At 42.6% G+C, this 26,386-nt stretch overlaps 1 protein-coding gene across 1 annotated transcript in view; it reads right to left on the reverse strand.

Moving 5' to 3' along the window:
- Positions 1–362: 362 nt before the first annotated feature.
- The window catches only part of lrp2b (low density lipoprotein receptor-related protein 2b), a 42,528-nt gene continuing 16,504 nt past the window's right edge, over positions 363–26,386 (reverse strand). Inside the window, exons 34-80 of the mRNA XM_047609755.1 lie at positions 26,104–26,213; positions 25,649–25,826; positions 25,118–25,331; positions 24,314–24,550; positions 24,027–24,218; positions 23,466–23,938; positions 22,786–23,233; positions 22,532–22,697; positions 22,266–22,424; positions 21,884–22,173; positions 21,487–21,690; positions 20,812–21,054; positions 20,583–20,708; positions 19,925–20,044; positions 19,681–19,812; positions 18,644–18,845; positions 18,278–18,573; positions 17,673–18,189; positions 16,534–16,689; positions 15,503–15,673; positions 15,202–15,425; positions 14,930–15,107; positions 14,306–14,502; positions 13,826–14,071; positions 12,699–12,827; positions 11,976–12,095; positions 11,721–11,837; positions 11,523–11,639; positions 10,043–10,180; positions 9,746–9,868; positions 8,328–8,456; positions 8,066–8,197; positions 7,843–7,968; positions 7,258–7,401; positions 7,006–7,171; positions 6,570–6,698; positions 6,262–6,482; positions 5,989–6,171; positions 4,820–4,939; positions 4,114–4,201; positions 3,566–3,630; positions 3,333–3,459; positions 3,147–3,210; positions 2,474–2,605; positions 1,272–1,361; positions 1,125–1,166; positions 363–612 (exon numbers count right to left, since the gene is read on the reverse strand). Of these exons, the coding sequence (XP_047465711.1) occupies positions 586–612; positions 1,125–1,166; positions 1,272–1,361; positions 2,474–2,605; positions 3,147–3,210; positions 3,333–3,459; positions 3,566–3,630; positions 4,114–4,201; positions 4,820–4,939; positions 5,989–6,171; positions 6,262–6,482; positions 6,570–6,698; positions 7,006–7,171; positions 7,258–7,401; positions 7,843–7,968; positions 8,066–8,197; positions 8,328–8,456; positions 9,746–9,868; positions 10,043–10,180; positions 11,523–11,639; positions 11,721–11,837; positions 11,976–12,095; positions 12,699–12,827; positions 13,826–14,071; positions 14,306–14,502; positions 14,930–15,107; positions 15,202–15,425; positions 15,503–15,673; positions 16,534–16,689; positions 17,673–18,189; positions 18,278–18,573; positions 18,644–18,845; positions 19,681–19,812; positions 19,925–20,044; positions 20,583–20,708; positions 20,812–21,054; positions 21,487–21,690; positions 21,884–22,173; positions 22,266–22,424; positions 22,532–22,697; positions 22,786–23,233; positions 23,466–23,938; positions 24,027–24,218; positions 24,314–24,550; positions 25,118–25,331; positions 25,649–25,826; positions 26,104–26,213 (8,208 nt within the window). The 3' untranslated portion in view covers positions 363–585. The remainder of the gene's footprint in view (positions 613–1,124; positions 1,167–1,271; positions 1,362–2,473; positions 2,606–3,146; positions 3,211–3,332; positions 3,460–3,565; positions 3,631–4,113; positions 4,202–4,819; positions 4,940–5,988; positions 6,172–6,261; positions 6,483–6,569; positions 6,699–7,005; positions 7,172–7,257; positions 7,402–7,842; positions 7,969–8,065; positions 8,198–8,327; positions 8,457–9,745; positions 9,869–10,042; positions 10,181–11,522; positions 11,640–11,720; positions 11,838–11,975; positions 12,096–12,698; positions 12,828–13,825; positions 14,072–14,305; positions 14,503–14,929; positions 15,108–15,201; positions 15,426–15,502; positions 15,674–16,533; positions 16,690–17,672; positions 18,190–18,277; positions 18,574–18,643; positions 18,846–19,680; positions 19,813–19,924; positions 20,045–20,582; positions 20,709–20,811; positions 21,055–21,486; positions 21,691–21,883; positions 22,174–22,265; positions 22,425–22,531; positions 22,698–22,785; positions 23,234–23,465; positions 23,939–24,026; positions 24,219–24,313; positions 24,551–25,117; positions 25,332–25,648; positions 25,827–26,103; positions 26,214–26,386) is intronic.

Genomic DNA, 26,386 nt, shown 5'->3' on the forward strand with positions numbered 1-26,386 from the left:
AAATCTTTAATAATAAAACCACTTCTTCACATCCATCCATCCATCCATCCATCCATCCATCCATCCATCCATCCATCCATCCATTCATCCATCCATCCATCCATCCATCCATCCATTTATGTTCTTCAGCCTTTTCTTCTTCTCTCCTATTTGTCTTTTTCACTTTCCCTTTTGTCCCGTCTTGCCCCAGAGACCTTGATGCGTTCAGACGGAGCAGAATCATTTCTCTGTAGCCTGATCGCTCTGTGATCGCTCTCCAGTCGTCTCTGATTAAAACAAATGACGGCGACGCTCTTCATCTCAGTGTCGTGTCCGAGTTCTGAGCGCGGATCTTTTAGAACAGATTCTTCACTTTTAAACACTCAAAATTTACAAATCTTTATTATCACACACACATAAGTTAACAAGTCTTGATTCGCTTCATTCTGTTTTCGAACACTTATTATATTAAATCACAGCTTTTTCTTTTTAAACACAAACAGAGAAAGACCAACCAAACATTTCCTTCTTTTTAGACATTGTCTTGGTTGATTTGTTCCAGCAGATATTTCTCATTAAAGAATAAATTTTGAATGAGGTCTCAGTCTAATTGTTGATGTCGAAGTCGTGTTCCTGAAAAAAGAAATGAATTAAATTAAAAAGAGATGCAACGTTGTTTCCGAGCTTTGGTTAAATTAACAAACAATATTTAAATAATAATGAATTGTAAAGCTGCTGTCCTGCAGAAACACACACCAATCAGGCATAACATTATGACCACCTTCCTTATATATATATATATATACATTAGGATATATATAAACTTCTGTAATGTATGGTAACACAATGTTTTTCATGTTTTTGTTTAGTTGTTTCTAAAGCGTTTTTGTGGTTGCTGTCATCGAGGAGAGTCATGAATATGGGGGGCGTGGGGGGTCTGGTCTGGTCTAGGTGGGGGCTAAATGTCTAAGTAACATCCACATGAATGAATTCCAGGTCTGAAAGTCTCCCAGCAGAACACTGAATTATCTCAAGATGGTTTAAATGTTATTTAATCCTCCTGTCGGTGGTCATAATGTTGTGGCTGATCGGTGTATCTACCCTCAGAATAATACTTCACATTCACACCAACAATCATTATTTACCTTTTCGCCATCTGAGTCGTACGCCGGGTTCTCAAAGGCCTCCTGAAAAAACAAAAAAACAAAAACAGAAAAAAAACACAGTTACTTTTAGAGAATATTAAATAAAACTGAGTCGATGAGACTTTAAACTTGAACGTGTGACTTCACCTTTTTACTGGTGGCAGGTTTGGGTTCAGTCCTCGTGGGTTCGTTCATAACGTGAATCTCTTGCGCATACAAGGGATTAGTGATGTTCTCCTGAGGACGAAAGAAAGAGAGCAACAAGGAAAAATTTAAAAAATAAAAATAAAAAACTACAAGAAAAATAAACCCATGATTAAATGTAGCGTATGCAGCCGCACACGCAAACATTCTTTAAGAAATAGTAAAATAAAGATATATATTTCTTATAATAAGACTAGACTAAAAACAAGTGAACTCGTGTTGGAAGAAGTGAAATATTTAAAAATGATTATATTATAATGTAGGAAAATGTGTTTAGTCCTCAGGGAACATTTTGGACATTTTGTACATTTGAGTCATGAAGGACAAAAAGGTCCAAAAAATTGCTTTAAATATTTAACTGATTAATTTTTTATACTTTTTTTCTGCTTAAATCTCTTAAACCACTTCATCACTTTACAAAACTACCAAAAAACAAAAAAAAAAAAAAACAATTTTGACGATTAAAAACCCTTGAAATGCCAGTTTGAATATTATTTATTTATTTTTATTTATTTATTTATTTTCAAATTAGTCTTGGGTAAAATTAATATGGACTTGAATGCATTATTAGTTTTTCTGTACCATCAGATTATTTTCAATTTACTATCCTCTTGAGTCATTAGCAAATAAAAATGTCCCATTGACTTCCATTATAACCGTTTCTTTTTTTTTTAAAATCTTTCAGCCAGGACACAATAAAGTCATTCATTCTGCAAAAACTACTTTTAAGAAAAAAATATCTCTTTAACATTCAACTCAATGCTGATGTGGTCTACGAGATTTATGCAGAAAAAAGGAGAAAAAAATATGAATCAGTTAAGTTTTTACAGCAAATTATTATTTAAATCAATTAAGCTATTTATATAATTTTGATATAATTTAGTTGAAACTGCAGAATTAGTATCTATGAAGTAATTACTTGACGTAGTACTTAGTGATAAATTCATACTACTCAAAAATTAGTAGTTATAGTCTAATTAAGATAAAATATTTGTAAGCTAGTAGGATTTCTAAACCAGTTTTAACTTTACGTCGCTCATCATCATTTATTTCCCAGCAAGAAGAACGATCTTGGTAAATAATAAAACATGATTTTCAGAGTGCAGAGGAACAGGAGGTGTGAGGGCTGATAGATGTTTCCTGACCTTGTTTACTCCAGGGAGGGGGAGGGGGGTGGTCGGTGGGCTGGTGGAGCCCAGCTGATCTCCAGAGGTGTATGTCGGGTTCTCAAAGCTCTTCTCCTCCGTCACCTCCATGGACACTGACGCACAGGGAACCTGACAAGAGGATAAATCTTAGCATCATGAATGTTTAATGATCAGTTTACATGGATTTATCTATGCTTGTATGTATGATGTGTATGCATGTGTGTGGGTACACTAACCGTCCACACTGCGTATACCAACCTATATTACTATATATAAACTATTATTGTAAAATACTTAGTTAATTAATACCATAGTCGCAGCTTGTTCCCTATTATTTGGTTAATTTTCCACTTTGTTTCCTATTTGCACTTCGTTGTGCAATTTGTTGTGTACTTGTGTACCTCCTCCACTAATCCTTTAGAACTGAACACTTGGATGAAACGTCTTCAAGAAACTCTATAAGTCCACTTGACTTTTTGGATAAACGATGACGTCTGAGAAGCTTCACTGATATAAACTGTCGACAACTCAGATATTTGAAGCAAAGGCCGAATACTTCGACCTTCATGAGATTTTGTGCAGGACAGAATGTATCAGTTTTCATTAGTGTATCTAATAAAGTAACTATGAGTGTTCAATATGAATCCAAGGCGACTGATAAACTACTAACCGCTTCTGAGAACTGCCTCGTTTCACCAATTTCTGTGGTGGGTCCATTTTGGGTCGAACCACTCCTGGAAAAAATAAAAACCCCACCAGTGTGTTATCCTGCTGTGAATAGCAGCTCATACTCACATACATACCTATATAAATAATAATATAAAGTACGGCAAACTCTGCCCTGGCTCCAGCTCACCTGAAGCTTGGCATGCTGGGTAATTTGCTACATAGTGTCCCCAGCCCGTTGGACTTCTTCCTGACGACATAGACCAGAACCAGCAGCAGGACGATGACCGCTATCGTCACCCCGATGGCTATTCCGACTGGTACAAAGGAAGGAGCAAACAAGCAGGAGGAGGAGGCTCATTAATTATTAGAAAAATCACTTTAAACGGTTCATTCTGGAAAATAAGAGCAAAAAAATTGTACTTGAGGACGCGACCACGTTGTACACGTTGGTCTGGCAGTTCTCTCCCGTCCAGTCTGGAGGACACCTGGGTATTAAAAAAATATATTATAATGAGACTATACATGCTGACATGGCAAAAGCATCGGTTTCACAACAAACACAAAGTGGACTGAATTTGTTCAACAGAATAAATAAATAAATTCAAGACAAGATGAATAAAATCTAATTTTAATGTCAGAGTTAATATTATTATACTCTGCTCTTTTTAAAAGGTTTAGTAACTTGCGAACACTGATTCCATCTTTGTTCATCTTTGGGCTAACACCTTGTCACTGTCCCTCTGAGAATCTGATCTGATCAAATGTTTGCATGGTTATTGGGTGGATTACAAAAGATTTAGCTCACACGTGGTTACACGACACAATGGAGCTGTTATTCTGATTATAAGCCTTCATTAATAGCCTTCATTCAACCGCTTACACTTTTAACCTGTCCATCAGATGGCAGTAATACTGCTGCTTATTTACCAAACCAACGCTGGGTGAAAGGATTGAGAATAAACTCTTACTTGCACAGAGCCTGGTTGTCGTCAAAGTAGCAGGTGCCTCCGTTTTGACACTGACACGGTGGCGGCATGGTTGGTGGCGGATCAAATCCTGATCGAGCACAAGATTAAAAGTCACTAAAATCATTGTCACTCTGCCATCATCTGCTCTATCGACTACCACACGGAGATAAAGTTGGGTTTCAGTGATTCCCAACCTGTGGGCTGCGACCCAAGATATTGGAAGTGAGGCCGCCAGATAATCTCCAGGATAGTGATTTGTGTTTATTTATACAAAAATAAAAATATGCACAATAATTGACTCATTTACGTTTGATGCTGATGGCTGAAACTAGAGTATAAAGATGGATAGTTGGCTAGCAACAGGGATAATTAAAAGGAAAGATAGACAACAGACTGATGGTAGGGTTAGGGTTAGGGTTAGGGTTAGGGAATCAACCAGTGATCTCCCCACCTTCAAACTTAAAAGAAGAGGTTGGAGAAAGTACAGCACTGAGTACTTCCAACATGTATTCAGTTCACCCCTTTATGTTCAATCTTCAATAAAAAATTTAAAAAAGGAAGGCATTACATGGCCTCCGTATTCATGGGGTCGGAGGTGGGAGTTTTTGGGACTTTAAATTGGATCCTGATTTGGAAAAGGTTGGGAACCACTGGCCTAAACATTTCCTGAAGGCAGTCTCACTGTTCTTACTGCGCATTCTCTCACCTGCATCACACTCAGTGTTGCTGCCCGAGACGAAGCTGGTTCCCTCGGGGCAGGCGCAGCTGTATCCGCCCGGCCGGATCAAACACAGGTGGCTGCAGGTTCCCTTGCAAGGATTCTTCACTGCGCAAACAAAGACAAAAAGTTTTATGCATTCAACAAGTTAAAGAAGATAACTGATGTGAATCATTTCTGCACAATCAAATTGAGTGCTGAAGCACAGAAAATGATCTTTATTATGTACAGACTTGGCATTAAAATCCAATCTGGGCAATCTGTCAATCTGTGAGCAGTCCCAGTACACATTTGAGAGACACATTCTCTGGCCACATTTGGAGGTGGTCTACGTTCAGCTGGTAGTGTAAACACAATGCCGTGTGTGGTTAAGTTCAGTTTGCCAGAGATTAAATTACATATGGAAGCTTCCAGAGTTGAAGTGTCAGTTTTGTGCAGGTCTATCTAATGTCAGTAGCTGTTTAAATATTCTACCAGGCCCCAGATGATGTCAGGGTTTATTTGCATGCAGGGAAACTGAGATCAGATCTGGAGACACATGGAGCATCTGCCTGGATAAATTAGGTGGGTGTTTGAAGTTGTGCACTGGTTCAGACCATGTAATATCCGTCCTGTATGAGGTCTTTGTCACCCCTAAGATTAAATCTGAAGGGAGAGGGACATCTGAGGACACTCCCACACCTGCTCTTTAAATGCTAGACATCGCTTAAAGTCCTGCACAGAATCCATTACTCAAAAGTGAAGTTACACCACATTTTTTCCTGAAATTGTGCCCTTGAGTCTTCTGAGGTGGACCTGCTGCACGTATTATGTGCTAAATTGGAAGGCTTCTGGGTTGACATTTTCTGTTTATTCTCAAAAGTACTTAAAGTACAGGTACGACATGAACCAGTCCTAATAATCTAATAATAATATTTCAGATGTGTTGAGATCTTTAAAAGTGACGCAACAACTTGTGTCATATGGACTGATCACAGCTACTAAGTGGTTCTAATATTTTATTTACTTATTTATTTATTTATTTGTATATTTGCCAGGTCTGAACTCTGGTACTAAAAGCTGGTCGCTTGTGATTGTGTTGCCCAGACCGGATCTTAAGGCCCATATACACTACACATACACACACCTACTGCATGCTAGTTTAGAATAGCACTTACTAGCTATGGAGTTGTATCTCTGTTGCTGGAACACAGAGACCTGGGTGAGCCAGGGCCCGCCGGTCAGAAGCTTGGTCTTCTCTCCACGTCCGAACTTGTCCTGTCGAAACAGCTCGCCCTTATCCTGAGTGCTCCAGTAGACATGGTCCTCGAACACGCTCACACTGAAGGGGTTTCTCACGTCTAGACAAGGTGCAACAAACATGCAAACAATTTAACTGAGAGTAGCGGAAATCTCCGGCCTCTTGGATCACTGCCTCTCCTACCCCTCACCTATGTAGACCGACGTCCTACGCTGCTCTCCCGAGGGAAGGATAGACTCTATGTGGCTTTCCTTGGAGTCCGACCAGTAGATCCTGTCTTCGTTGGTGAAGTCGATTGACAGGCCGGTGGGCCAACCCAGGCCGTCGGCCACGAGGACCTTCCTCTCCTGACCGTCCAGCCAGGAACACTCGATCTTTGCTACGTCCCCGCGGTCGGCCCAGTAGAGCATCCTGCAGAAACACAGCAGATAGTAACAGCAGGTTCTTTCCATGAGTTGAATATGTTTGTCAGACTCAGATGAGCTCTGTCCGTCTTACCCGAGTCTTGGGTTGACGGCCACAGCAGACGGGTGACCCAGCTCGGTCTTGACCAGATGCTTCCTGTAGCGTCCGTCCAACAGGGCCACCTCTAACCTCTTCAGGCCGGAGTCTGCCCAGTAAAGGTTTCTAAAAATGGATAGAAATGCCTGACTGTTCACAAAATACCACAGTGGGGAAAAACACCGGCTGCCTGGTCTGGTCTAAGTAGCATCGACACAAATGAATAACAGGTCCAAAAGTTTCCCAGTAGAACACTGAATTGTCACAAGATGGTCGACGTTATATTATGTTGTGTTATGCCTGATTAATGTTCTCATACATTACTGTATAGGAGATTCAAACCAGATAGTACTTATAGTACCAATTCCCTTTAAAAATAATACGATTAAACTCAACGAAATGGAATTTGGTGAAGTTTAAAGCACAGTCTCACCTGCCCACCCAGTCCACAGCGATACCGTCTGGACTGGTGATGTACTTGATGCCGAGGTCGACGGCGGCACCGATATTATTACTGCCGTCATCCACTGAAGGTATGAACGCTCTCTTAATGGCGCCGTGTTCAGAGTCTTTACCAGCGACAGTGAAGTACACCATGCCTGGCAATCGTGATCAAACTACATGTTAGACACCCGTCGTTGCTGACTCAGCAGTGTTGTGTCTTTCGAATCTGAGCGACTCTTACTGTAGCCAGTGTTGTTGTGGTCCCAGTCGTAGTCCAGAGCCATGATGTGCTCCTCTTCTTGGATGAAGTCGTGGTAGGTCTCTGTCTGCAGGTTGAACCTCCTGATGCGGATGTTCTCCGGTAGTAGTAGAATTGGAGATGGTCCTGGGGGACAAACAGACGTTTAGACCATTTTATTTTGCCATAATTAACTTTCTGTTCAAAATGTTCCCAAACTGTAAAGATTGGCAACTGGTTCTGTGGAGTTTATTTCAAGACATTTCATCCATTTCACGTGACTCAACGACCAGATTCTTATCTCTAGTTGGAGAAGACTTCTGTAACCCTATTCAAACCTCACATTAAGACCAGATCTGGGAAATCCGATTGCAGGTGCTTTAGGTACATGTGTTCAAACCTGGCATTAACATGTGAATCCAGATCTGATCGCAGTTTCTCTGTTTGCAAATAAACATAATTTGGGGCCCAGTAGAAACAGATGTCTGTAATTTATCTTTGCTGCACAAATGCTCACTTGCAATCTTGCCTAGATTGAATTTGAGTCAAATTACCGTGTGTTGCCCTTTCCGAAAAGATTGCTCTTACCCTCGGCCTCGCACATGGTCCCGTCGCCCACCTTCCTGTAGCCGGGGGCGCAATCACAGTCATAGCTGCCTTTGGTGTTCTTACAGATCTGAGGACAGGTACCGTACTCCTCGCACTCGTTGACATCTACAAGAGCGAGAAAAAATGAGGCGTAGATCTAAAAGGGGGCAGTTCTGCCACCAGATAATCAACTATGCTGTTTAACAAATGCATGTGTGTCTACCCAGGCAGGAGTAGGTGCTGTCTGGGTCCACTGTGTATCCGGGCCTGCAGGAACAGATGAAGCCGGTACCGTTCAGGTTGGTGCACTCGTGCTGGCACAGCTTCTCCTCACAGTTGCGATCGTTACCAAAATCTGGGGCCAAACAACACAAAGGTTACCTCCGGTTCTGGACATTTTTGCTGTTCAAATAGTTTGCGCGTGAAGGTTGTGAGTCACTACTACAGTTTATAAGTGCATCTGGTGTTTCCTTGTTGGTACTCACTGCAGCCCATTTCATCTGTGCGGTCTCCACAGTTGTCATTGTGGTCACACACGTAAGGCAGAGCCACACAGTGTCCGTTGATGCATTTAAACTCTTCCAGGGTGCAGGGGGGCAGGGTGGGCTCCTGGCCTGCAGAGACACAGACAGAATGAATCACGTTTTACAGGAGGTTGAGTTTATACATCACACATCTGTGGAGACGTCACTTTCACAGGGACAGAAAGAAAAAAAAAATCTAATAATAGATAATATGAGATGATAGTTTAAAACAAACAGACGGGGGGGGGGGGGGAGTCAGACAGATGAAGATACTTTAGAGAAAAGAAAGAGGAAAAAGAGAGAGAATTAAAAGAAATGTAAAGGAGAAAGGGAGAAAATAAAAAGAGAGAAAGGTATAAAAAGTAATAAAGAGAAAAAGAGAGAAGAAAAAAGAGAAATGACAAAATTCAAAAAAATTGAAAAAGATGAAAACAATAAGACAGAAAAATAAAATAACTGAAGGTAAAAAGAAAGAAAAGGAAAAAAGAAATTACAAGAAAAGTGAAATGTAAAAAATGAATAGAGATTTAAAAAAGGATAGTAAATTTTAGAAAGAAAAAATAGAAAAAAATAACTAGAAAAATAAAAATAGGAGAAAAAAGAAGAAAAGCAATAGAGAGAGAAATACAAAAATAGAAAGTAGAAAGAGATGGCAAAAAAAGAAAAGGAACTGAAAGAAATGATAGAGAAAGAGAAGAAAAAAGAAAATAATTGAAAGAAAGAAAGAAAGAAAGAAAAAAGATTTAAAAAAAGAACAGAAGATTCCGGAACGGTAAAAAACTTAATAGTAGAAGAAGAAAGAAAGAAGCAACACCCACCAGCATAAACATAGATACTCACATTAATATTAATATATTAATGTGAGTATTGACATAAATACTCACATTAATATATTTGTATACTGTAGAAACGGGGTCTGTCAGTCAAATGGATTTAGAGGAGCTAGTGAGTGTCCACCTCAGCTCTGAACTATTAATCCCCTCTCAAAACAATTTGCTCTGATTGAAGTTTAAGCCGATTGTGTAACGATTCCATCGAACAGACTATTTTCTTGTCCCTTGTACGTTTTGGGCTTTGCTCAGACATTGGTGTCGTTTTGGGATTTTCCCGTTTCACTGGCCACAGAGCGGGGGGGTTAAAGAGCATTAGTGTTGTTTGGGACTAGTGCTCAGCGGTTCCCAGAAACTGATGGTAAATGGTGCTTTTGTTGAGTCCAAACTTATTAAAAACAATGGAAAAACTAATGTATTGCACAGTTTAACAACCTAATTATTTATTCTAGGGGCAAAGTGCGTCCGGATACAATATCTATGTTCATCTGCTGTGTTTTATTGTAGTTTCTAGGTCCAGACTGTGTCGTGCATGTGTTGGAGACCTACACAGCTCTTCCGCCTCATCGCTGCCGTCTCCACAGTCGTCCTTCTTATTGCACAGCAGGCCGGAGTAGACGCAGTATCCATTGGCACAGCGGAACCTGGACGGCATCTCACAGGTGATGTTTACTGGTCAAACACAAACAAATGTTCATTAAGACGAACGCAAACAGCACAAAATGTGAATTCTCTGTCTTTTGTGTAATGGGACGAGGTTAAAAAGGTTAATTCCTGCTGTGATTACACATGACTATAATATACTATTAATACACATCTATAACAATAAAACATCTTGGTTCTCACGGCATAAGCTGAGCTGTTCGTCAGATCGATCCCCGCAGTCGTCTGTGCCGTCACACACCCAACCCTGGTTCACGCAGAGATGGTTGTCACACTCGAACTGTTCTGGAGGACACCAGCGGCCTCCTGGGTAACGAGTTGCTGGAAAGGGTCGAGACAATGAACTCATTATTCACTGTACTATAAAAAATAGACAAGATCTGAAAGATCACATTATCCTCGATGCCTTTGTTTCGCAATGGGTTGTAAATAAATTACATTAATAAAGATGCACCTGCCTGCCCAAAAATATCAATTTCTTTCTTTCTTTTTAAAAAAAAAAACTTTATTGAAACACTGAATTGGTGCGAATTCATTTAGTAAAAGATACGACCACGACAGAAGCACATTTCTTTCTGCTTTGTTCATCTTTACCTGATGTTGTTGTGCTATTTAATAACTCCTTACCCTAATCTGATGATTTTTTTTTTTCAGTAATCTGACACATTACTATTTCTAAACCAGTAATCAGATTAAAGTTACTTATCCAAGTTACAGCTGGTTACTAATTTTCCCATTTTCCTGAGTAAAAAGCCATAATGCAATTCCAGAAATACCACAATCAATACTGTCACAACAAATACACAGTAGCAAGTGAGAGAGGAGACCACAGCTCCTGACAACAAACAGGTGCCACAAACAATGCCAGTCTGACGACATATATTATCATATCAGTAGTGACACCAAACAGCAGCGTTCAAGATCTCACTGAATCAAATATTTAAGATGGACTAACAGTGCGACAATAAAAAACACAATGGAGCATGGCGCACACCCAATACACAGCAATCAATATACAAAGTCACCACACACAATTAATCACAGCCAAACAGCCATTTCAGCACCACAGACAGGCGGACAGCTCCCGATACATCCCGATACCAAACTCAAGTGTACACACAGCTGTTCACCAGTCCACAACCGGCAGGCCAGGGCCATCTCAGCTGTGCCCCGCCGAGCGGAAACAGAGACAGAGCATCAGGACATTTCACTGGGAACAGTGTTTATTATTTATTAACTTGTGCGCAACAACAACATTTTTAACACAGCAAAAAGCTTATAAAAGCTTATAATCCTTCCTTACGCAGCAGCACCCTCTGGTGGATCGTGCTGCACCGGTCCCAAATGCAAAGACGCCACTGGTAAAAATTTATATTTTACTTTCTTCTTGTCTTGAAGAGTGATATCACATATGCAGCAACTCATGTTTTTAGCTGTAATGCAACGCAGCGACACAAACGTAAACAACAATGCTGGGAAGAGAGAGACATTGTGGTTTATAGTCACAGTCACATGTTGTTCAGTCCCTCTATAAAGAAATGACTGTAAACATTTATTTTACAACTATTTTCATGGACATTTTGGATTTTTAAGCTGACGAGTAATTTACTCTCAAGCGAAACTGGAGGGCAGCGTGCCCTTACATCTCATCTCGTTTACTTACGACAGCTGGTCTCATCCGACAGGTCGTGACAGTCGGGCCGGCCGTCACACTCCAGGATGGCGGGGATACAGTGACCCGAGTCACACTGGAACGAACCCGGGTGACACGTCATCAGCTCTGTAGGACGAGCGACACGTCAACAGGCAGCACAAAACACAGCATTTAAATGAAGGTGGTGGTGTGTAGCATCCTGCTCACCGCAGTCTCGCTCGTCTGAGTTGTCCCCGCAGTCGTTGTCGTGGTCACACACCCACCTTCCGGGGATGCACTGAGCATTGTCACATCGAAACTCGCTTTCAGAGCAAGGCCTTGGCTCTGGGGGACACAGACATGCACACATGTATCAATGTGGGGTCAGTGGGAGGTTCTGCTGCAGGCGACATAAACCAGCTGCATCTCTGAGGGGGATGCACGTCTCATTTTGATGCTTTTTATATAGAGTGTCACGCTTACGGCAGTTCCTCTCGTCTGAGCCGTCGCCACAGTCGTTGGAGCCGTCACACTGCCAGCGGATGGGAATGCAGCGGTGGTTGTCACAGCGGAAATCTCCCAGAGGGTCACAGGTCACCTCCTCTGTTTGTCAGGGAAGAAGTCCGTGTTTGAACGTGTTATTTAATTCAGTTCAATCCAGCATTCAACAATAATAACAGAAGATGAACAACAATGTAAAAAATAAAGTAAGTATATGGAAATCATAGGTTTATTCCCACGTGGCCTGATTTAGATGTAAAAGTCTAGTATGTTATGCTTACGGTAACATAACATATCGCTCAATTTAAGAGGCAGATTAAAATGTATACACCAGCGAAGTATAGAAATTAAGAGATTGAGATGTATTATACTGTTAGAACATTTCATTTTCCCAGTTACTTATTTTGTGCCATAATTCAAATTATATTTGCAGAACTACATTTCCAGGAAAACTAAGTGTTCGTTGTGGAGAAATGACTGAACATTAGAGTAGAGTAGCACATCGACCGTGCTAAAACACTGATGTATAAAAGGGGGAGGGAACCACAGGCTTTAGCTTCTTCCTACTCCTTCTCTGGACTCAAAGAAAAGGTTCTATGTATTTTTTACTCATTTCTGTTTGTTATTTTCATTCATTCATTCAAGTGTAGTTATTTTGTCTTGCAAGAGCTCAGCCTTCACAAAATAAGATGCGTGAGCACTGACCACAGCCTTCCTCGTCGCTGTTGTCCAGGCAGTCGTTGGCGCCGTCGCAGCGAGCCCACTGAGGGACACAGCGGTAGTTTGTCTTGCAGGAGAACTCGGTGTCCTCGTCACACTTGTAATCTGGGCCCACTGGAGAGAGAGAGAGGTGAAAGACGAGAAAGGAAGGTGAGAAATAATGAGTACCGAAGCGTTAAGATCCGATCTGGCCGGTCAGACTGCAAGCGTAGAAGACACCCACAGTGTAAACTCCACAGACAGATCTGATCTCAGACCACATTTGGAGGTGGTCTGGGTTACATGTGTCCTCATTCCTTTGGTAGCGTGAAGGCAACGTGTCCTGGGTCACATTAAAGACCACCTAAACGCAACACCTAAATGTTCGGAAAAGAACATGCGCCGATTATAAATGAACACCTAAAAGTGACGTGTGTTCATTAGTGATAAGAGTCTTGTATGTACGTTTAATGACTTTGTGGTTTCTGTAAAGGGCTGTACCAATAAAATTTCAAATGAAAATATTTAATATGAGTGTGTTTCTGTGTGAGGGTGTTGTTGTTGATGCTGACGTATGAGGAAGTGAGATTAAGATAAACAATTCAGCAACAGTCACTCCTTAATAACTTACTTTTATGAGTATTATCATTCTTGTGCATATGTAAACCTCCAGGGCAGTTCTTATCAGTTTTATACAGACTGAACTTATGTCAAGGCTGAGATTAATAAAAAACAACTGAACGTGTGAATCCAAAGTCATGACGCAGAAAACAGCTTTTTTATCAGATATGGAGACACGTGTTAACCAGATCTGAACACGCTATCGGACAAGGGTCAAGTCTGAGCAGTGATAAGGATCAGACGGAAATAAGATATTCACAGATATACACATTAGTCACTGTTGTGACACGGTCAAGTCAGCACTGATTGCACATCACTGAAAAACAAGTTCAATCTATCCTTGATTAAAGTGTCTAGTGGTTCTTTTACAGCGGATTCTTTCCATCCTCATCCAGACAAATCAGCAGGATCATCAGGAGGAGTCACATATGTAATTCCTGTCGAAGCCAGTGCACATAACATTAAACCTCCACCGGCAAGAGTGGACAAGATCCCCGGATAGATCCACTTACTGCAGGTCTCAAACGGCTCATCAGATCCGTCTCCACAGTCGTCCTGGGCGTCACACACGTAGCTGGATGGTAGACAGCGGCCGTTGGCGCACTGGAACTGCCCCGGCCGGCAGGTCTTCTGGGAACAGGTCTCCGCATCCTCGTCGCTGCCGTCCGAGCAGTCGTTGACTCCATCGCAGTGCCAGGACACGGGGATGCACCTCTTGTTTTTGCACTGGAACTGGTTCTCCTGGCATCGGTGATCGCCTACGGGGACAAATTGAAAAGTTGAAGCAGTGAAGTGGACCGAATCTAATATTTACAAAGCAAAATAAAAGTCAAACAAGTTCTAATAAAAGTCCAGGGAATCCATGCGTCCGATGTCCCAGGGTGAATAATTAACCCCGACTAATTAACTGACTTAGTGATGATGGAGAGTCCTTCACCTGATCTGACTTTTACAGTGATTATGTATAAATGCATGTTTTAATCATGTCCTACTGCAGAGGGCAGCGTCCTCGTCCGAGCCGTCGGGGCAGTCTGAGTGGCCGTCACAGATGAAGCCTGGGTAGGTGCAGTTGCTGTCCTGACACTGGAACTGGCCGGTGGCGCAAACGCGAGGGGGGCAGGTCTGAGGCTCATCTGAGCCGTCGCTGCAGTCTGACTGGCCGTCACACTTCCACCAAATAGGAACGCACCTGCAAAGGAAAAACAAATCAACTTGATGTTCTGATTCTTTTTACATTTGCATCTTAAAGTTGTTCCTCCTACAATTGCAATTCATGTCTTTATTTATTGTTTTTTAATTTCCTTTCATACAATTTACTTGTCATCTTTTATCAACTTATTACTACGATTCAATTGTCCAAACGTCCAAACGTTTCCCAGCAGAATTGTCACAAGATGGCCAAGTTCTCCTGTTAGTGGTCATAATGTTGTGGCTGATTGGTGTACATTTTGCATTGCATTATAGGGACAGAGACACATTTTTGTCTTGCTAAAACTTGGTTAAATTGTTGAGAAGAATGAAAAATGAAACTTTATATTCAACGAACAGGTCACACCACTGCATGATGGGATTTGTGAAGACTGAAACGGACACTAGGTGTTTTTTACTCCACTAACTTCTCATTGTCCCCACAGCGGAACTGTGTGCTGGAGCAGTCGGCGACACACTGGATCTTGAAGCCTACAGCCAGGCCAATGAAATGATCCGGACACTGGCAGGTGGCTTGCGTCCCACCAGGCGCAATCAGACACAAATGACTGCAGGTCAAGATGTGGGAGGAGCAAGGGTTTTCACCTGGGAAATAAGAAGAGACAATGTGTGTGTTTGTGGATTGCGAGCCACAGCCATTCAGGATATTGACGTGCACAGACAGTGGTCATTCACGTACTTCGAGGCTGCCTGTAGGGGTGATAGACGTGGATGTCGTAGGGCCGGTGTGTGTTATTGCCCATGATGGTGCGTTGCTCTCCGGTGTATTTATGAGCTTTCTCCACAGTGTGCGTGTTCCAATCTGTCCAGTAGACCCAGTCCTCGAACAAGGACACAGCAAACACATGGGGAAGTTTACCAGCGATGGCCCGGTGCCGGTTCTGACCGTCCATGTCTGCGAAGCTACAACAACATTCAAGACGATTAACGCACGTTCTCGGGGCTTTACTCAACGCTGACTTGCCAATCTCCAAACTCACTCCAAGAAGTTAAGGTGGGAATCAGCGAAGAAGATCTTATTGGTGGTGTAGTCTATGGTGAGAGCATTGGGCCACTCCAGCTTGGTTGTGATAATGGCACTGACATTTGTTCCGTCCATGCCTGCTCGGCCAATATATGCATCATCAGCCCAGTCGGTCCAGTAGAGCCACCTGGCAAAAGGAAAACAAGACATCAGGAGTAAGCCAACAGCTACTAATGTCTCTATGTCAGTGGTTCCCAACCTCTTCCAACTCAGGGCCCATTTTAAGTCTCAAAAATTTTCGCAGCCCACCTCCGACTCTGTAAATACGGAGGCCATATAATCTGTTCTAAGAGCACTTTTTTTTTTTCATTGAAGGACTGAACTGAATACAGGAGAAACATGTTGGAAGCTCCACAGTTGCAACACCTTCAGTATTACAGTTTTCAAGGAGCTGTCCATCAGCACCACACAGATATCAGAAATCATATGGTAGATAGGTAGATGCTTCTATCTATCTATCTATCTATCTTGTGATTTCTGATATCTCTGATATAAAGCGAGGGGCTGTCTGGAGAAATGCATTCTCATTTACAACAATTTGACATCCAATATCAGATCCAAATAATAATAATAATTAAATCAATTACAAATAAACACAAACCCGATATAAAGATGCCAATTCTGCTCTGGTTTATCCAGATGAAAGTTCATATGAAGTAAAAGCAACAACATCAAAGAAACTAAATCAAACTTACTTCAGGCTTTTCCCCTTTAAAATAAAAACTGCAGTGGATCATATTAAGATGTCATGGTGTTGGTGTTTGACATACAATGACAAGAACACAACCAAAACCCAAATATCAAATAAAATACGCGATACCTTCGCGGCTCATCCCACATTTTGTGAGTCACTGCTCTGTGTGATGTTATATTTCTGGTTTCATGTTATTCATGTTCTTATTAATGGGCTGCTACTGGAAAAACAGAATACATCTGATTTTGGTGTCAGCACACATTGAAGGTGTGTGTTTGTTCGTGTGTAAGTACCCGTATTTAGGGTTGACAACCACAGCACGAGGTCGGGTGATGGTGTAAGTGTCATTTCCATCTGTGAACGCCCCCGTCAGCAGCTTCTTCTGGTAGCGCCCGTCCAGCTCCATCACATGCACTGAGCCGTAATAGGCGTCCACCCAGTACAGCTTCCTGCACAAGAAACACAAAAACACTCACTGACATCCGTGCAGGCATGTTTTTAAATTTAAAATTGCTTTGCACACAAATGTATAAAGTACAGAAGCCCTAAGGAGGAAATTAACTTGTTGTCACAGGGAAACGGAGGAAATACAGCACGATATAGCAAAAGCATTTTCCAAATTTTCTGCATGTTTGCATAAAAATGTTTATAAACATCAGCAGATTTTCACACAAGACCTAAAAGTAGATAAAGAGAACCCAGTCAACGCATTAACAGAACAACTATACTCTGGTTACTTCAGGAAAATGAGCCAATATTACATATCTTTGAGGTGCAAGGCCAAATTAGAGTCCAATCGATATAATGAGACTCGGGTGTCGTTCAGTTCCTCGTTCAGTTTAATCTTTAACACATGTTCACGGTGGATGTCACAGACAAAGGAGCTTTGTGAGGAGCTCAGAAAGAGGGTTGTTGTTGCTCATCAGGCTGGAAAAGGTTTCAAAACCATCACTAAAGAGTTTGGAATCTACAATCAATCCGCTGAAGAAAAACTGGGTCATGGCGGAAGACAACGAACCCAAGAACACAAGTGGTTCTCCAGACGAACGGTTCAAGAAGATCAAGATGGAAACCCACCAACATCTCAGAAGTGAAGGGGTTCTGTTCTGAGGACTGGGATACAATTCCTCCGACTGATCAGCTGTTACCACAAACATTTACTCACTGGCGGCTCACAGCACAGACTGGAGACAAGGCTTCACAGATATGAACGAATGATTCATTTTCTCGAATAAACAAATACAAAACTATAATATTTCTGTTTCATTTCAGCACTTGTGTGAAAATCCGCTGACGTTTTGAGAAATTTTTATATGGAAATGTACAAAACAGTGATTGGTGCAAATACTATTAAGCAAAACTGTAGATGTGTCCGGCTGCTCATTGTTAAACTAGATAATAATATTCATAGAGTTCCTCTCATCTTACACACCTGCCCACCCAGTCCACTGCCAGGCCTTCAGCTCCTGCTATGTTGTTGTCCACCAGCGTCTCTCTCCCGGTCCCATCCAAGCCCATCCTCTCTATCTTCCCTACCCCAGCATCCAGCCAGTACAGCTTCTTCTCATAGTAATCGAAATCCAGCGCCACCACGTTGTACAGCCCCTGCAGCACTACACTCAATTGCGACCCGTCAGCGGTTAAATTGCGGATGTAGTAGCGATTGCTGTACAACAGGGAGGGGGCGATGCCGCTGTTCTGACGGCAGGTGCGTCCGTCCGGTTCACGGATGTACCCCGCGGCACACTTGCAGTGGTACGAGCCAACGGTGTTCTCACAGATCTGGCTGCAGACGTCGGGCGTGCTGAGACACTCGTTGAGGTCCTCGCAGGCTTTGCCATCTGGCATGAGCTTGTAGCCTGGGTTGCAGGAGCAGTAATAACTGGTGAGGGTGTCAGTGCAGATTTGGGCGCACTGGTGGACCGATGGGTTGCGGCACTCGTTGATACCTAAACAGAAAAGGTAAAAAATTAAAAAAGACGAGATTTGCAGAAAAGGTAGGGTAGCATGTATTATTTCTGAACACTCGCATCTCACCACAGCCTTTTTCGTCGGTGTTGTCCTGGCAGTCCTTCTGTCCGTTGCACACTTTGTTCTCGTCGATGCACTCCCCTGACTTGCACATGAAGTGCTGAGGGGAGCAGGTGGGCTGAGTCGTGACGCACAAGCTGTCGGCCTCATCTGAGCCGTCCATGCAGTCGCTGTCCCCGTCGCAGGTGAAGGAGGCGGAGATGCAGGCCCCGTTAGCGCAGGTGAACTGGTCGCTTTTGCATGTGTCGTAGGTGCAGCCCAGCTCGTCGCTGCCGTCGCCGCAGTCGTTCACGCGGTCACAGCTGGGGAGGAAGGAGGGATTCATTAGCAGTAATAGTTTCCAAAGAATCTCCACATCTGTTCCGCACTTACTGGAAGGGGACGAGGATGCAGCGTCCGTTGGCGCAGGCAAACTCGCTCATGTGACACGTCCGGTTGGGACAGTTGTGGAGCTCGTCGGCCGCGTTGGCGCAGTCTTTTTCGCCATCGCAAACGAAGGTCAGGGGCACACACCGTGGGTGGCCGGGATACCAGGTTGGACAGGTGAACTGGTCGGAACTGCAGGTACGCTGGCCTGCAGGAGACAGAGGCAGGGCGAGAAGAAGCAGCATGGTTGCATGAGAATGTGACAGAGTGCACGTGATGAAACTATATGAGGAGGCAAAGCTGAGTCTTGTTCTCTAAGGATTATATAGTTCTGTGTCCTGTTAGTGTTTCCTTCTTTCAGGTCATGGTCTTTTAAATGACATTTGTCTCCACCAGGACATTCTCTACCTTTGTTTTATCAGTTATTTGCACAGGATTATTTTTACCTGGGGATGTCATGTGATTTTGAAATTACATACATCTGTGTTTCATGTGGTGCATGTCTCACTACACATCATAGGTACTATTAACCATTATTCCTCTACACTTTCTGAAAGCATTACTTATTTTGCAAATTTGGATTAATAATAAAAAATATATATTTAAAAAATAATAAAACATGATTTGATCATTCTGGAATCAATTCTGGGTGTATTGATCCCAGAAGAGCATTTCTGAACTTCCTGTAAGTATTTAAATCAGCTTTCCACCTTTACTGACGTGAAACAAATGAATGCATGATTAAATATCTCATCATCCTCCATGTTTTAGTTTGTCTAAAGGTTTTGAACTTTTAGCAGTGAATGGGTCAGCAACATTTTGACTTTGCATCTGTCCAAACACTGATTTTCAGCACATCCTTCACTATAATTTTTTTTTTTTTACCCCATTATGAAACACAATAGTACACTACAAAGCAGCTGTAAGAAAGAAGAAGAAGAATTTGCATTTTGAGCACAGAACAGAAACAGTGTAGATAAAAAAATAAAACATTTGATCGGTGTATTTTTAACCAATAACACTGTAAGGATTAAATGTCTCACCACACTGCAGCTCTGGAGCTTCATCACTGTTGTCCCAGCAGTCATTGTTGCCATCACAGATCAGTGACTCAGGGATGCAGTTCCCATTGGTGCAGGTGAACTGGTTTGTGTCGCATGTTCGGATTATATCTTCTGCAGGGTCAAAAAAAAAAAAAAAAATTTAACAGAACAGTTCAAAGATTATTTAAAAAGGTGAGGGCTAAGTCCAGTAATTAAAGGTTGTGTAAATGCTGAAAAAACTCACCGCAAGACGGAGGTTCATCTGTCCCATCATTGCAGTCCCTGAAGTCGTCACATACCCAAGACTCAGGGATACACTTCCCTTCATCACAGCGGAACTGATTTGGAGAGCATGTGCGACCCGCTGCAGTACAGAAACACACAAAGACAATTGCACGGATGTAGACCTACTGTATGTGCAGGCAAACTAACCCTAACCCTAACTCCAAACTCTAACTATTCAGTTTCTGCAGAGAACATATTCTCTCACTGAGCTTTGACCCTTTTTTCCACACTGCTTCCCAACTCTGGACCCTGGCCCTCGCTCATTTTAGGTAGTTAATATAACGCTGATAATTGTTCAAGTGTCAATTTTTTTGGATAAGTTTTGTTTTAGTTCATTATTTGATACTATAGAAACAGGATGTGACTTAAAGACAGCTCCGTAAGGTGGGACCGTGAGAGTTATGAAAACAACTACTGATCAGACTTGCTCCAAACTCACAAGATGGCGCCGCCCATATTAATCTGTTATGTGCCTTAGGTTTTTTTTTGTTATATTTACTAACAGATGTTTATAGTTTTAGTGTTTAATCTCTTGCACTGTAACATAATTTCAAACCTGTGGACATGCTGAACATACGGCAGAATTGACAATAAAGCTGTCTTTGACTTTGACTCACCGCAGAAGAGAGGATTTTCATCGCTGTTGTCTCCGCAGTTGTTGTAGCCGTCACATAGATTTTCGGGGTAGATGCAGATGTTGGTGTTGTCACACTTGACCTGGCCGGTAGGACACGTGCGGTCAGCTGGAAAAAGGGCGAGGAAGACACAAGATCACATGATCAGATTAAGACCAGACTGTACGTGCAGATTTGTAGCCATGATAATCATTTTATCATTATCACTCACGGCAGTTGATTTCATCAGATGTAGCGTTGTCTCTGCAATCATTGCGACCATCACAGACAAAGTCTGCACTGATGCAACGGCCGTTATTGCAGGTGAACTCGGTTGCCGGGTTACACGTGGGGAAGGGGCAGTCCCGCTCATCACTGTTGTCCCCACAGTCATCCACATAGTCACAGGCGTAGCTCAGTGGGACGCAGCGACCGTTGTCACAGGTGAAGTCCGTGGGTAGGCAGGTGTGGAAGGCTGGATATGGTAAGAGGAAGGAACATGATTTCAGGCTTGAAGGTTGTCAGAGAGTCTATTTGTGTTCCAAATGCATCGAAATGGGTGACTAAATGGTCTGAAACCTAGCATTTGCAGAACATATGACCAAGAAGAAAAAGTTAAATGGTGAATAGTAGGGGACCCCGAAGCTATGCGGGACTCCTGTGGTAATGGTAAACTAACCAAACTCTTGCGGTCGAAAAGATATGATTTGAACTGGTTATGATGGGTGTTTGTGGTATTAACAGAGATGGGTCCAACGTCATTAAAGTTATCGGGCACCAGGTTATGGCCAGATGCCAAGCACCACCTGTAATCTAACAGCAGCACAACCTTGAACTCACGTTAGCTGACAGTGTTGGCTGGGTTTGTCTATGTAATGATAAAAGTAATTAAATCCTCATTGCTCACCACACACTCTCTCAAGCTCATCTGACTGATCTTGGCAGTCACTGTGGCCGTCACACTTCCAGCGAAGTATGATGCAGTCACCACTTAGACAAGTGAACTGGTCTGGCTCACAACGTTTCCCTGTGTCTCTGATGCAGTCTTTCCCATTGTTGGCCAGGTACCATGATCCGTCATGAGGACACTGACACTCTGGACCTGCTGGACCTGCAGGAGTGATTATGTAAGAGAAGGAGTTTAAGAACAAGGACAATAAAATATTGATAGCCTAATTTAAGCTGCAACTGAACAGTAATGGCTGACACCAATCTAGACATATCTTATTTATGATGCCAAATAACTTTAGTGACACATTTGGGCGAGTTATTCAGTTGTAATGCAAGGATGAGTTTACTTTTACCTGAAACACAGATATGGCTGCAGCCTCCATTGAACTGCTGACAAGCACTGGAGCAACTGTCCTGCTTTGATCCAGCATAAATGTGGATGTCATTTGGTCGGTATTGCAGATCTTGGGCAAGCACTGTAACACCAGAGCCATCATCCTTCCCAGCCCTAAAGACAGCTCTCTCAGTCCAGTCAGTCCAGAAGATGTCCTGCTCGAAGACGGTCATGGCAAATGGGTACTGCACCCCCTGCAAAATCACTTGTCGGTTCTCGCCAGTCAGAGTGGCCCGTTCAATCTTGTCCCTGCAGGAAGCAATGGAAAAAAAAAAGACAACTTACTGCAAGAATTGCCCCCCCTCATTTTTCTTTTAAAAACACAGGAAAACTGGACATACAGGGAGGCATCAGCCCAGTAGAGCATCCTCTCCTCGTAGTCCAGAGACAGGCCGTTGGGAGTCGTCAGGCTGCTGTTGATGATGACTGTCCGGAAGTTTCCACCCAGCGTGGCTCTCTCAATCTTAGCTGGGAAGCCCCAGTCAGTCCAGTAGAGGTAACTGAAGAGAACCACAATGAAAAGGGAAGTTTATTGCTTGTTGCTAATGCTTGAAACCATCTCCTATCTATGGTATGCTTGCTTATGAAAAATGAACCACTACTTTACCCATAGCAAGGGTCCACGATGATGCCTCTGGGACGGTTTCCACGTGCAACGACTGAGCGGTTCTGACCTTCGATCCCGATTGACTGGACATTACGTTTATAGTAGTCAGTGAAGTAGAGACGCTTGTGGACCCAATCATATGCCACTCCCTCTGGATCATCCAAATCTGAGCAGTATGCAAAGAGGACAATGTTGAACAAAGCGACAAGAACAATGATAAGATTATAAAGGAAATCAATTAATGCTAAACTCACCTGAGGCAAGAATGACAGGAGGGCTGGTGATGGACGTGGTGGATAGGTAGCCAATTACGCTCCGACCTATGCCCTTATACTGGGTGAAGAATATTCTCTTCCTCGCAAAGTCATAATCCAGGGCCATTAAATTGTAGCCCAGGTTTACTGTTGGATAGGGAGTGCTGTGATCCGTGGGGTCCAACCTCAGGCTATTCAGTGTGTAGTCTGTGGTGAAAATCAGAAACTCATCCAGTCCATAACCACATGATACTCCATTACTAAGGAGTGTCCCATGTGCACAGCCACATTTAGGGTGCTCCTGGCCTGGGATGGCAAAGCAGAGCTGCTGGCAGCGTCCATTGTCTTCATGGCATGGGTTGAAGCCTACCAGGTTGGCTGATGTAGGCTGAACATGAGAATCAAAGATGGAGACATCCATCAACCCATCAAGACTGTCTCGGATTACCTGGAATTATAATAAAATAGAGGTGGTTTGTTAGTGTCATGGCCATAGTACATTCGTAGTAATCTCAAAAGGAAACATTTTTGCATTTCCCCATTTTAATCCTTCTGATGAAAAAAAGATATTTCCCACTTTTATTTTTACTACTGCCACAAAAATAATATTTTTTTATTCTGATGTTTGTTTCAATTCCATTTAAATGTTTTTAGGGGTCCGAGAATGTTTTGACTCTCACCTCAGGCTGGTCGGTATTTGTTGGATTCTTATTGGCCTGGAAGAGCTTTCCAAGTTTTTTATCCACCCACAGCATGTAGTTTCCAAATATGGCCATTCCCGTCGGAGACGGATACCGACTCCCATAACGGATAATCTCCCTCTGCGTGCCGTCTGCGGCCATGCGTGAGATCATATCTAGAACGTCATCTGTCCAGTATAGGAAGTCATTGGTGTAGTCGACTGTCAGGCCACGAGGTGATGCCAGGCTCTCCGATGCCAACACTGTGCGATTTGTGCCATCCAGCAGGGCTCGCTCAATCTTCGGTGTCTGGCCGCCATCACTCCAGAAGAGATAGCGAAGCTTGGGGTTGACTGCCAGGTCCCGGGGCTGGTCCTCAGATGTCTTCAAGAGAATCATTCTGAATGTGGTGTTGATGACCAGCACCTCCAGAAAGGTCTCACTTTCGAAGGCGTTGGAGAAGTACAAGTTACCTAAGAAAGTAATTTTTGTTATTTTCATAGGACCCTCTTGGAAAAATAATGACTTAAGGGGTGGTTGTGTGGGAGGTTATCTTCGTACCTACAACCCAGTCTACAGCCAGGCCTTGGATGCCTCTTCTTCCAACTCCTGAAGAGATGATCCTGCTGTAACTCCCTCCGTCTGTTTTGGCCCTGGAGATGCCCCGGTATAGGCTGGAGGTGCTATTGTCAGTCCAGTATACAAAGCCAGATTCAATGTGAAGGTCCAGCTTGTTTTTAACAGAGTAGGACGCTGAAAAAAAGAAAAGGAAAGCTTATAGCATATACTGCCATATGTTAGCAAAACAGGCTTGTAACACAATGCAAAACAAAATAAAGCCAACATACGTCCACCAACAGGCACCATAGCTTCAGAGTGGTCAGAGCTATTGATGTGGAAGCCACGGATGTATTTGGTGGTAGAGACAACGGCAAAAGATTGGTACTCTTCACAGGTGGAGCCGTCGTGAGAGGGGTGAAACCCTGTGGTGCAGGCACAAGTCTTTTGATTGTCTGGCTTGGGCAGACACAAGTGTGGGCACCCCCCGTTGTTGGTGCTGCAAGCATTGGTGGTCCCTGCTGAGTCTGACAGAATATACAACAGAAAAGAATTATTCATTTATTCATGGGGAGAGTGTGTCAGTTCTTTCTGTCACTTGGGTGAAAAGCAAGGCACCTCAGCCATAGACCGCAATGAATGTGATACAATTCTGCCGAAACCCACGGCCTTTACACCTTCAGTCTAATGCTGTTACAACTGACTCATTTCAGATTTATTTTTTGGCAAAGTGGTGGAACTGTGGTTTCCGTAAGAAAATAACTTTTAATTTCTAAAATATGTCAATTTTGATTTCATATTGGCTCAGTCTATCTGCCTGATTGAACTACGAACAACATATAATATACAAGAATTGTAATCTAAAATAGGAGCTGAACTAGTGTCAAACTCAACACTGGTAGAAGGACTTTTTTGCATAAGCTAAATCAGTTGTTTTCTGGGGGAAACTCCAGTTTATATGCAGTTTATTTGTGATACTGAATAAACCCAATTATTTAGGTCCGTGCTTGACTGTTGCATCGTCTTTTCTACAAAAGAAACTTATAGCTTCTGGACTGTTCTCAAAAGATCTATCTACTCAACAATACACGTACTATCTCTGGCGTGGACTTTGAGAGCACGCAGGCCGGACATGCCACTCCTCATCACCACCATGTTGGCCCCAGAGTCCTTGTCCACCCTCTCAATGACCTCATAGTCCAGGTCGGTGTAGTAGAGGTAGTTCTGGTGGATCGTCAGCCCCCATGGATGGGACAGGCCACTGACCACCGTAACTCGGCTTACTCCATCCATGGTGCCGCACTCGATCTGGATAAATGGAGGAGATAGAAGCGACCGTGAAGACTGAGTAAAGATAAAACTGCAACAGGTGACGACAACAGACAAAGAAGAAAAACATCCATTTGGAGTTATTTAGATTACTGGGGTTAGTTGCTGAAAGTGTGACAATAGGTACAAAAATTATTCTAAGAAAACATTTACATAAAAGCTTAGTTGAATATAAATGAGATGCAACCTTTGATCACAAACAAAACAACAAATGAGGGGATCTCAATATCCTAAAAGGATACTGTAATTGCATTTTTGGTCACAGTCTTTATGCTGGTCAGGTGTTCTATACATACCACCCCTGAGCCGGCCACACCCCAGTACAGTTTGCTGGCAGAGATGTCAGCGGCGATAAAGCCGATGTTCGCCATGTTGCCTGTGTAGAGGTTTGCTGGGTTGCTTCCATCCATGTTAGCGCTGCCAACCTTTGGAGGAACTCCATTGTCCGACCCCTTGTCTGTCCAAAACAATTTCCTGTGGAGAGTTGTACAAGTAAAAAATGTGAGAGGTTTCATATATCCAACAGTTTGATTGCACAAAGAAATCACGTTGTCATTTAGTGGTTTGACCACGTTTACCATTATTGTAATCTGAAATACTCTGATTAGAGGTGTTGTCTTACTTTAGAAAACCCTCCAGTTATTTCTTTGTCCATGTTACTAAATTCAAATTCATTATTATTATTATTATTATTATTATTATTATTATTATTATTATTATTATTATAGTGTAGAATGAACGGGTGCTTTACCCTCTGGCTGGATCCAGGACAATTCCAAGGGGTTCTCCTGTTCCCTCTGGTTTGCCAGTTGAGGTGATGAGGGTCTTCCTATATTTCTCATTTCCATCTACACGGATAACCTAGGTGAAAAATAAAAAGTTTCGTTTATTTACTTGTACACAAAGCGTGTCTTAGGTCAGCATTGAACAGCAACAAAAAATAAACAAACAAATAAATAAAGCCAAATAAATATATTTTTAAGGATATTGTAATTATTCGTGTCTTGGACAAATTGCAGCTGTTATTCTCCGTA

Source organism: Mugil cephalus, chromosome 16 (genome assembly GCF_022458985.1).
Source record: "Mugil cephalus isolate CIBA_MC_2020 chromosome 16, CIBA_Mcephalus_1.1, whole genome shotgun sequence".
Lineage (NCBI taxonomy): Eukaryota > Metazoa > Chordata > Actinopteri > Mugiliformes > Mugilidae > Mugil > Mugil cephalus.